The sequence below is a fragment of the Anser cygnoides genome, chromosome 5 (genome assembly GCF_040182565.1).
Source record: "Anser cygnoides isolate HZ-2024a breed goose chromosome 5, Taihu_goose_T2T_genome, whole genome shotgun sequence".
In the NCBI taxonomy this organism is placed as follows: domain Eukaryota; kingdom Metazoa; phylum Chordata; class Aves; order Anseriformes; family Anatidae; genus Anser; species Anser cygnoides.
This window is the reverse complement of record NC_089877.1, coordinates 35,925,073-35,935,495: the sequence shown is the minus strand read 5'-3', so window position 1 is coordinate 35,935,495 and position 10,423 is coordinate 35,925,073. Positions and strand designations below refer to the sequence as shown.

General features: G+C 49.5%; 1 protein-coding gene across 1 annotated transcript in view; it reads right to left on the bottom strand.

Moving 5' to 3' along the window:
- Window positions 1-10,423, bottom strand: part of EPS8L2 (EPS8 signaling adaptor L2) — a 63,533-nt gene that overhangs the window by 26,957 nt on the left and 26,153 nt on the right. Inside the window, exon 4 of the mRNA XM_013198373.3 lies at window positions 602-666. Coding sequence (XP_013053827.1) covers window positions 602-666 — 65 coding nt within the window. The remainder of the gene's footprint in view (window positions 1-601; window positions 667-10,423) is intronic.

The following is a 10,423-nucleotide window of genomic DNA, read 5'->3' as shown; positions in this document are numbered from 1 at the left end:
AGAGGAATCATCTCAGGACTTCTGCTGCTCTCCTGTAGTTTGCTCTCCTTTAGTCCTTTAGTTTGTCTCCTCAAAGCATCTTTGGTGAACAAACTCCCGTGCTTCGCCTACATATGCTCTTTCCTTTCATCCCTCTTTGTCACAAAGGAATCTGAGAGGCCCCGAGGATCCCAGCCTCAGCAGTGTGTTCCATGGATGGAGAGGACTTGCGTGGTCTCAGCCACTTGCTCCAGGCTGGCTGGGTGGCCCACAGCACAAGGAGGGGAATTACAGTGGGTGGCTGTCTGCAGGCATGCCCTGCAGTACAGGAGCTAGAAATTACAACCCCTTGGAGGGAAGCTCAGGAGGCAAATTTATCTACATGCAGGAGCTGGGAAAAAGAAATAGGGCAACGGGGAAGTCCCACCTCCCTTAAGGAAGAATGGAGCAGCTTTGCTGTTTGCCTCTCCCAGGGTGTGGAGAGCAACACTTGTGTATTGTAAGAAGGTTCCCATCTGGTCTTTGACCTAATAAACTCCAGGACAAATGAAATACATTTTATTATCAGCATCTATCACTGACGTAGGCCTCTCAGTCCCATAAAATTTCATTGCATACTCACCTGTACGTGGTACTGTGAAGTCTCATGCATAATGATATTGGAGTTGGAGTATTTTTTCCTTTGTTCTGAAAAAAAAAAGACAACAAGCTTTCGGTTCAATGGCTGTTTATTGGTATATTAGGGAGAATTATAGTTCTCATGATGGGGTGCTACTCTCTGAGCTTCCAGTTTCAATCAGTGTTGAGAATCAAGGACATCAACTTTTGTCTCAAGGATTGGCAAATTAGGTGTGTAGGATGCACATTTAAGTTGTATCCCTTAATGTTGCTGCTAATTTGATTCCAGCATTGTTTGTAGAGGAAGTGAAATCTTGTGTACAGGGAAGCCTCAGACAACAAATGACAAGGGGCACTCGCGGAAGAGGGCTGGGAAGAAGAGGAACAGCCTGAGCAGGCTGGCACAGGGCTATGACGTGCATGTGGCAAGAAGAAAAATCCAACCACAATCCTCCAGTTTGGACACAACAACCCTTTTAAATGTCCTCCAGAAGGAACCCTCTGCACTGCTGTGACGTTGCTGGTTTGGTTTCTTACATTTCCTGGCAAGGCACAGTGTAGGGCTGATAGGAAGGGCTGTAAGGATCAAGGCCAGCCAGTCAGAGCCTGGCTTTCTTGAACAATATTTTTATGAGGCAACAAATCTTTATTGCTTCCTGCATTTCTCACTGGAAAGCAGCACTAAGAGCAATTGGAAAAAAATATATATTGCTTGGATTTTCATGAGGCTATGGAATATAATCCTATAAGAATTCACCCTGTCAGGTTTTACTCATAAATTAATTGGTATGTGTCCAGTGAGTCCATATATGTACTTTGTGTACATAGTAGAGGAATAACTACCAGGTCTCAAGTCTCAGAGTGATTTGCGACTAACCAAACTGAAAACATCTTCCTCACCAGCAGAGGACATCCTCTGATCCCTGGTTTGCTTAGCAAATGTAATTGTCATTTTATATGTTTTCACCCATCCTAAGCTGGAAATAGCCTGTGTTATAATATCCTGTCCTCTGCAGCAATAGTCACAACCAAGAGGATTTCATGGCACAGCAAACACTGGGGCTGCTTGTGTTTTAAATAAATATATATCATTCTTAGTTTATTTGTGGTTTACTTCAAAGCTCTCTTTAATGCCTTCTCTGGGATTTTGGCTTCTCTATTTTTTTCCCTTTTCCTTTAAACACGGAACATGTGGTCTCATTTTACAAGTTTCATATTTAGAGAGACTGGCACCCAGAAAAAGAATATCCTCATAGAAACTCATTTGGTAATTTGAACTCAGTTTCTAATCTATCTATCTATCTATCTATCTATCTATCTATCTATCTATCTATCTATCTATCTCTTCTGGTGAAGTGGTGCAAGACCCAGGTAAAACCTCCCAACATGTTTCTTTGGTTTATATTTTTAGCAGCAAGCCACGTTTTGGTTGAAAAGCATTCCGCAGAGACTTACAAGACATACTGGTAATATGCAGCCAAGGCTCGAGCAGCTCTCCCTGAACCCAGCTGCCGTCAGCAGGGATGCAGCGAAATGGCTGAGGGATGGGTGCCCGTCACAACGCAAGGAGGAAGAGTGGTGAGCGTGGGTGATAAAATCAAAAGAAGAGCAGAAGGGAACGGCACCTGGTCTGCTTTTGTGCTGTTTGAGGAATTGTTAGAAGCCTCCTTCTTTTTTTTTTTTTTTTTTTTTTTTTTAAGGTGCCTGAGTGCATCTTATCGTGGCTGCTGTGGGAGGGACAGTGACAGGGGGACAGGAGGGCAGAGGCACAACAGGGCATCGGCATACGGGGAAGCTGTCACGCTCAGTGCAGGCAGTGCCTCTGGCAGCCTTTGCGTTCTCTCCTGGCTACATCCCAACAAAAGTACTCTCTGTCCACTGTGCCCCAGGAAAGCACAGTCTCCTGGTTGCTCCTAAACCGTGGAGTCATTTGCTACAAGTCTACCAAGCCTGTCCTTTACATCTGCTCCAGAATCACCAGGAGCCACAGAGACTCCTGGAAGTGGGCAAGTGGCTGGGAAGTAATTAGGCCAACACTTAACGAGTGTTCTCCTTTAAACCTTGTATGTGGGAAAGCACTTGGAGGGAGTAACTGCAGTGAACAGAGCATGCTGCTGTTACAAGAGCAGAAAGCCCAAAAGCATCAATCAGGAGCTTTAGCTTAGTCCTGGGGGGCTCCTAGCATTCAATTCTCAACAGAATTGCTTATATTTAATCCACCTGCCAGCAGATCCTGTGCAAATGGAGGGGAAACCGGCCCAAATCTGCTACTCATCTTTCCTGGAGAGTTGACAGGAGTTAAAATATCTAATAGGCAAGTGCTTTCTTGGCACCGATTGCCAGGATTTCTACAAACAAGCCACACATCCTTCCTGAGGAGTGTGTGTGCCCCCACGTGTAACATGCAGTTACATGCCTTGGTTTTCCTGCCTAGAACTAGATGTGATTTCGAGCCAGCTCACCCGTGAGTGCTCGTTTCAGCTTACTTCGATTCAGCTCACACCAAGTGGGAATTTGAGGTTTCTTTGACTGTCCTAACATGAGAGGGCTGGCAGGGAGGGCAGTTAAAAACTGGTTGAACAAGCTCAAATCTCTCAAGTATATTAGACTGCTGGCCTTCTGCAGCGTTTTACTGCTCAGCGCTGTCACCCTGTGACTGCTCTGCTTTGGTCAGACACAAGGGGTGGTGGAGCTGGGATCAGGCCCTGGGACAAGTGCATGTCTGCAGCACGCTCCTGCTTTGAGTTCCACCCCTTTAGCATGAACCTTTTCCCCTGGCCTCTTTTGCACCTCTGTTATGTTTTTATTTCTGCTTGACTTCCATCGAGACAGAAGAGAGGATGAACGCGTTTCAGAGCTCAGCTAGGGCTCTGCAGGCTCTGCCAGCAGGTGTCTCTCCAGAACAAGCACTGGCCTGAAGGGTTGCTTTCTGTGGGATTTAATTTCCGATTTTCATCTTTCTCAGGTGAAACAAAATTTGCCAGCACAGAAGAGCTTTTAAATGGAGCCCCTCGTGGTACTTCTGCAAAGACACAGGGCTGAGCACTGGTAGCAGAACTGCCTGCAGATGCAGGAACATCTTAATCATACGAAGAGGGGCCCTGAGAGGACAGAAATGAAAAGGGATGCTGGTGCTTTTGTTTGAAGCAAGGGTTGATAGCAACAGATTTCTAACCTTTTTTGTTTTCAAGCCCGAGAGCTGTCTCATCAGCTTGGCAGGACACCCGTATACTTTGTACCTTCACAGAATCACACAGAACCACAGAATGGCTTGGATTGGAAGGGACCTTAAAGATCATCAAATTCCAACCCCCCTGGCCCAGGCAGGGACACCTCCCACCAGACCAGGTTGCCCCTAGCCCCATCCAACCCGGCCTTGAAGACTTCCAGGGCTGGGGCACCCACAGCTTCTCTGGGCAGCCTTGTGCCTCTGTGCCTGTCACTGAAAACACAGTAGCGTGTTTCTCTCCAGCTAAGTCCTGGTAGCACTGAAGTGGCTGCTGAGCACAGGTAGAAATGGTTTCTCAGAGGGCACGCTGGCAGAGGCATCAGCCGAGGCTCCAGGTCTCCGGGCCAGAGCCTTTACACCGCGACCGCCGAGCCAGAGGCAGAGCGAGGGCAGCTTGGGGGAGAGGACCTCAGACACCCAGCACAGCTCCCTGCTCAGCCCTTAGCACCCAGAGTGACCTTGAGGAAATTAATTAATATGTCAGCACGGCCACTTCCCACCTTAGGCTCACATTGAAGGGTCGATGGCACTTTGTTTGCCGTACGTTTTAATTGCAGTCTGCTCTACTTCAAATGTGGGGCAAGGTCTGGAACAGGGCACACGGCAACACACGTCCGCAGGGAGTTGTGTCTCATGTGAGTAACTTTTTTCTCTCAGTAACCTCAATTTCCTCACCAAGCATTTCTCATGTACATCGATGACACTAATGGAAATGAGAACACCCCGTCTGTGTGGGATGGAGGCAAATTTGGACTTTAAGACATCCCGTCCGCTCCTTTTTAAAAGGGAGTGGAAAAAGACTGAAGCAGTCATTCTGGAAACAAAGGATTTTTACTTTAGGACAGGAAACATCTTCAGCTCTGAAAGGAAGGGTGCTGAGCAGTGTCAAGAGCTGGTGGATACTGGGGAGATGGGGTTTACAGAGGGAGCCCAGCCACAGGTCCCTTCAGCCTTTTCCAGCCCTGGTGAGGGCCCTGTAGCCCGGTGCCAGTGCTGGGGGCCTGGAGCTCCCTCTCCACCAGCCTGTGAGCCAGAGGCAGAGGAAGGGGGTGTTTTCTCTTTCCTGTCCCTCACTTTAAGATGTCTGCTTCTTCCTTCTCCTGAAATCTCTCCTTGTTGGCTTCTACCTGGCCCCTATGCCCATGGAAACCTTTCCTTTCACGTTTCCCCCTAGTATCCTCAAAATAAAACTTCACAGCCTGAGAACAGCTGGGCTTTCCTGGGCAGCAGAGATGCAAAACACTGAAATGTCCTTTTCTAGTGCTCAGTTTTGATTTAAATGCAGGAAGAAGTAAGGATCTGGGCTGTAAATGACAAAATAGGCAATCTTAGGTCACATCTGTCTGAGATGTGGAAGCTTTAAGAAATAGTTAGGGTGTTATGGGTATATTTACTTCAAAGAAGTGTGATGAAACACTGTAGGCCTTTCTCTGGATTCATCATTGTTATACCTTAGCTTAAACCTGGCTCTGGTCATGCTGGGATGAAGCAAATATGCCACACAGAGTGATGCCCGCATGGAGACCTGTGGCTGTTTAACTCTGCGGATAATAGGAGATCCTTTATGTGAGCCAGGTGAACTCCCTTTGCCAGAAAAGACATGAGAAAATAGGACACGTGTCCGAGTGGCTCCCACACTGCCCTTCTGCGTAGCCTTGTCCTCCATCTCCTTAATTTTGTATGAATGAACACTGGAGCGCTAGCAGCAGTAGCAATTTCCTCCCAGTTTATCTGACACCTCTCATGCTAGAATACTTTGCATTTCTACAGCGTCTTGCAATGGAGAAGACCCGAGCATGGTAACGTTACCCAATCCATACCGCATCCCCAGGAGGCAGGGAATTTGCATAAACCCCATGTGATGAATAAGAGTTACAGGAATATAAAGACGGTTTTCCTGAGATTGGATGGCAGCTGCTGTCACAGCACAGACACCAGCGTGCACCTCTTTAAATGAGTCACCTCTCCCTTTAGAGGCTGCTGTGGTGGAGGGCTACTGGGATGCAACACAGGCTGGATTGCAAAGGGCATGAGAGCTCCAGGGCCATGGCACAAGTACAGCAAACATCTGAAGGTGATAAAAGCTGGCGTGAGACCCACAGTGACCACTGCTGTACTTTTTCCCTTCTGTCTGCCAAGAGAGCCGAAGAGACGGGAAAACAATAGAGCTTTGTCCCTTGCTTTTGGTGTCTGGCAACAAAAAGCCCTCATAACGTGGGGATCATCATCAGGCCAGAGGTGGTGGGTACGACCCACTGCTGCAGCCTCGAAAATGATGACAAGTAATTCACAGTCGCGTCATGCCGAGCCTAAACATTTGCTGTATGTCTGGCACAGACACTCTGGAAAGTTTTGAATGACTCAAGCACGGATGTCACGTGGGATATTCACACATGCAGAACTGTATTTCTTCATTAAATTGTCTCATCTCTTGCCTCGAGAGATTTGGTCCCATGAGCCCTAGGACACCTCTTTCAGGAAAAAAAAGTGTAAATGATTCTGTAACTGAATTCAGTTCAGTCTTTTCCTAAGCAGCTAGCTTTCATCTGAAGTCATACCCAGAGTTGTGGGAAAAACTGCAAAGCCATTCTCTGAAGAATGTTATCTGTCACCAATATCTCGCAGAAAAACAGCACTGCGGAAATGATGTTTCCCATTGGCACCAGTGGCCACATGAAGAAATGGAAAAAGCTGAGACCACTGCAGAGGTAACAAGGTGGATTTTGCCAACTCAGAATGGGCTCAAAACTGGGTGCTGTGCTGAAAATCTAGTGGCAACACACAAAAGTCCTGGCTGGAACGGAGAGCATCTTGCTTGGCTTTACATTGAGGAGTGGAAAGGATGAAAGACAGGAATTACTGAGAAAGAAGGTACGATCAACTCACATCCTGGAGGAATGGGGTTATCGGCTTAGTCCAGGAAGTCAAAACACATCTTAAGTGCCAAGTTCCCTCCCCATTTCCATGCAACACCCTTTTTTCCAGGGGTTGAGACGTGGCTGTGAACACTCCCTTCAACCTGGCACATTGTGTGCAAAACAGATCGCCTAGCGGGATAAATTCTGTCCAGTGGGTTAAAGTTGGTTAAAGTCAACAGGGATTTTGAGTAGTACAGAGGAGGGCAGAAAGGCCTCAGGACTGCTGTAGCACTAAGTGTGACATGAAGCATTCCAGCAGTTTTGGGGGAATTTGAGCACTTTCCTCCTGCTGGCGGAGGGGGAACTGTGGTGCTCTGCTGATCCTCATTAGGGCTTACAGGTCAGTTACGGGCAGGGTCCCAAAGCTCAGCCCCGAGATGCCATTTCTGCCCTTCCGTTGCAATATCATTTCTGCTATAAATGAAAACTCGCCCACGCTCTTGCTGTACGCCAGGGCCAAGTCACTCGTGGTGCAAACAGGTGCTGCTGTGACAAACGCAGCCGTTCGCACCAGCGTTGCGAAGGCCCCAGCCTGCCCTCTGTGCACAGCCTTCGCTGCTTAATTAGGGAGTTTTATCACCCAGGATCCTCCCTCATCCTCCCCGCATCTCCCCGTATTTGTTTTCTGCTGTTGCTGGGTGGAAGGCTCTGTAGAAACTGTGGGGGACGGACAACTCATCAGTGAAGCAGTCTGTAGGGAACCAAGGAGTAATATCAGCCAAGTGAAACGCGACACGATATGGCCTTGTGGTGTCGTTGCTTCTGCCCTACATGCAGACCACGCTTGCACAACCGTGGGGGAGCACAGCCACCTCTGGTGTGGGCGTGGGAGGGAAACTGCATCCGAGCACAGAACATCTGTCCCTCTGTCCCTGCCGGGTCAGGTCTGGGAGATGGCTGGCGAACTGCCTCGCCGCAGGTCTCGGCCACCTTGTGCTGGCAAGGTGAGAGTGCGGCAGGTGCAGAGCATCCGTCTCTGTAGGGGCTGGCACCACAGGGCGACAGGGACCACAGACCTAGAAAGGCTGTTATCCTACAAGGATTTCGAAGGGACCCAAGAGTCAGGACTATTGCTCAAGCACTGAGCTTTGTTTCAAAGCCCTGGTGAAAGACACGGACACAAAGCTGAGACACTGCAGGGGATGAGTAAGGATCCAGTGCAGTGCAATTCAGAGCTGAGATCCTGGTGTAAAAGCGGTGTGAGCCTGAGCAGATTTGGCTCTGCCATTCCCATTTGATAGTTCTTATGCTCTTTTGCACATTATGTTTTATGGCATTTATAGGATTGGTTTGTTATCATTGGCAGTACCAAGCCAAAGACCTCTCCTTGATTCCCTCCCCCTGCATTGCATTGGAGACCTCCCTGTGTCCATCAGAGCAGCCTGAGGAAAGTCCTGGCTGTTGCCTTCTGGAGCTTGCCAATTCTTTACATTTTCTTTATATTTTACTATCTAGCAGCACACGTGCTCTTTATAGTAACCTGCCTATGTAGTATGAGCTGGTTCTTCTGCCAAAGCAACATGTCAGGACACAGCCCTTCAGAGGAGAAACGAAGCAGCAAATGCTTCAGAATGCTAATGGCAATTATGCAAATTTGCCAGGCCTGCATTATAAAGCAGCCTTACGAAACAGCATCCATTCCCAGGATGGGAGCAGGAGGCCAGATCTGATCTGGCAGTCTGATCGCTCATCTGCGGTGTGCAGCTCTGCCGACCCAACAGGCTCCTGCTTCCTCGCCGAGTGGGAGGACGCTCCAGGTTCTGCAGGGTTAGTCAAGGATCTGATGTCGGGCACTGCACAGACCTGCTGCGCCTGGGCTCCCGGCCCCGAGGCATCTGCAGGCTCTGTTGCTGCCGGAGCTTCCCTGCTCGGGGGTTCCCATGGTTGGCCAGCACAGGGGAGAGCGTGTGGGACGTAGCGCTCCTGCCTTCCCCGTGCCATCGCCTGCCCGGCTCTCCCCCACACCGCATGAGTATTTCAAGGAAGGAGAAACCACAGGAGGTTGGAATAACATTGCAATCAGCTTGTTTTGCACGTAGGAGCTGGGATAAGCAACGCCACAGGAAAATTTTGCTGGCAGGGGTAGTGTCTGACAGGGGAGCACCTCGCTGCATCGGTGCGATCGTGTCAGCAAAGCCGCCCCAGTGCAGAGCCAGCCTTCGGCCCTAACTGTGTAACTAAGCCCTAACTAAGTAAAAGTGTGGCACTGCAAGAAGATCTGCTGAGCAGTGAGAGGAGAAAGGCAGCAGGAATGAAACGCCACCAAAAGCTTTAGAGCCACGGCCCAGGCTCCATTTCGGAAGCCTCTTTGCAGCTTCTCCCAAAGCATCGAGCACCCTGTCCTTCCTGCCACCACCACGGTCCCCTCCGAACTGCCAGAGGCCGTCAGTAACAGTGGCCATGACAATGGGAATCTGTGGGGACAGCTACCCCTTTTGGGTGGCACATGGCACGCGGGATCTGGAAGCTCCCGAAGTGAATGAGAAGGCTCTCATTGACGCTGGGGGTGTGAATGGGCCGGGCAGCGGGGAGCTGTTGTCTGATAGCATGTTGGCAGCTAGTCGGTGTCAGGAGGCTAAATTCCTCCCTGGCATGCCTAATATTTGCCACTAGCTCAAGCCCAATTGCTCACATTCCTCTTTTATTAGCTGAAGACACAACCCACTCTAGAATAGCAAATAAAAACCTGACCCTTGTGCACGGGCTGTGCACATCTAGTAACACTGCCTGCCTGTGCCCGGCACGCCGAGGGACGGACAGCAGCATCCTGAGCAGCCGCTCGGCAGAAAATAAGCAGGCTATTGAGAAACTCACAGGCAGAGGCATTCCCTGTTCCTTTAACATCAGAGCTGGAAGAAATATGCCAGGTTATTTTTCACTAAACAATTCAAAATGATGTTTTCTAAGCTCCCCGTAGCCGGTAATGACATTTTTTGAATATCAGGCCCTTGACTTAAGTAAACAAACTGACAAATTTGCTTCACTTGAGAACCAAAAACCACTCATAATAAAAAGTTTCCCCTATTGTTTTTGTCGTCATTAAGTAACCAATCCAGCGTTTGTTCCCAGAGTACCTGGGCACATCCAACAACCCGTTTCCATTCAAGAAAATGTCCCTACGAGTAAACTCTGAGCAGATCCTCCATGCAAGGAGAGAAATTGCACTCAGCAGGCTTGAAGCAGCAAGGAGAATGGGCTGCTGGAGGTACAGACCAGGCACTGTGGGGTCAGAGGGGGAAAGGCCTCTCTGCAGACCCCATTGCTAGCTGCCATCCCAAAAGCATTGCGATGGGGACGTGAGGGCTGCCTGCTCAGAGCAGCCAGGGCCAAGCTGAGCCAGCAGCACCCAGAGCAGAGCCTTCGCCTCCCTGCTGAGCCACCGCCGGGTTTTGGTCCGCAGGAACCACCAGGAATGCTGGCTCACTTGCTTTCTTCCAGCCCCGTTTCCAGCTGGAGTATTACGTTTCCAGGCTTTAAATAAAAGGCTCACCCGCAAGGCAGCGTTGGAGAGGAGCCGGCGTAATCTGAAGCTGGAATCTCGGGCGGGAAAGGGGACGTGAAGAAAGACGCTGAAGTGGCACAGAGGGAGCCGGGGGGCGGACAAGGGAGTTATTCAAGGCCGATGGCGGGGGAGATGGGGAGCCAGTGTCTCAGGCACTGCTCTGACTCGGACCCGTGT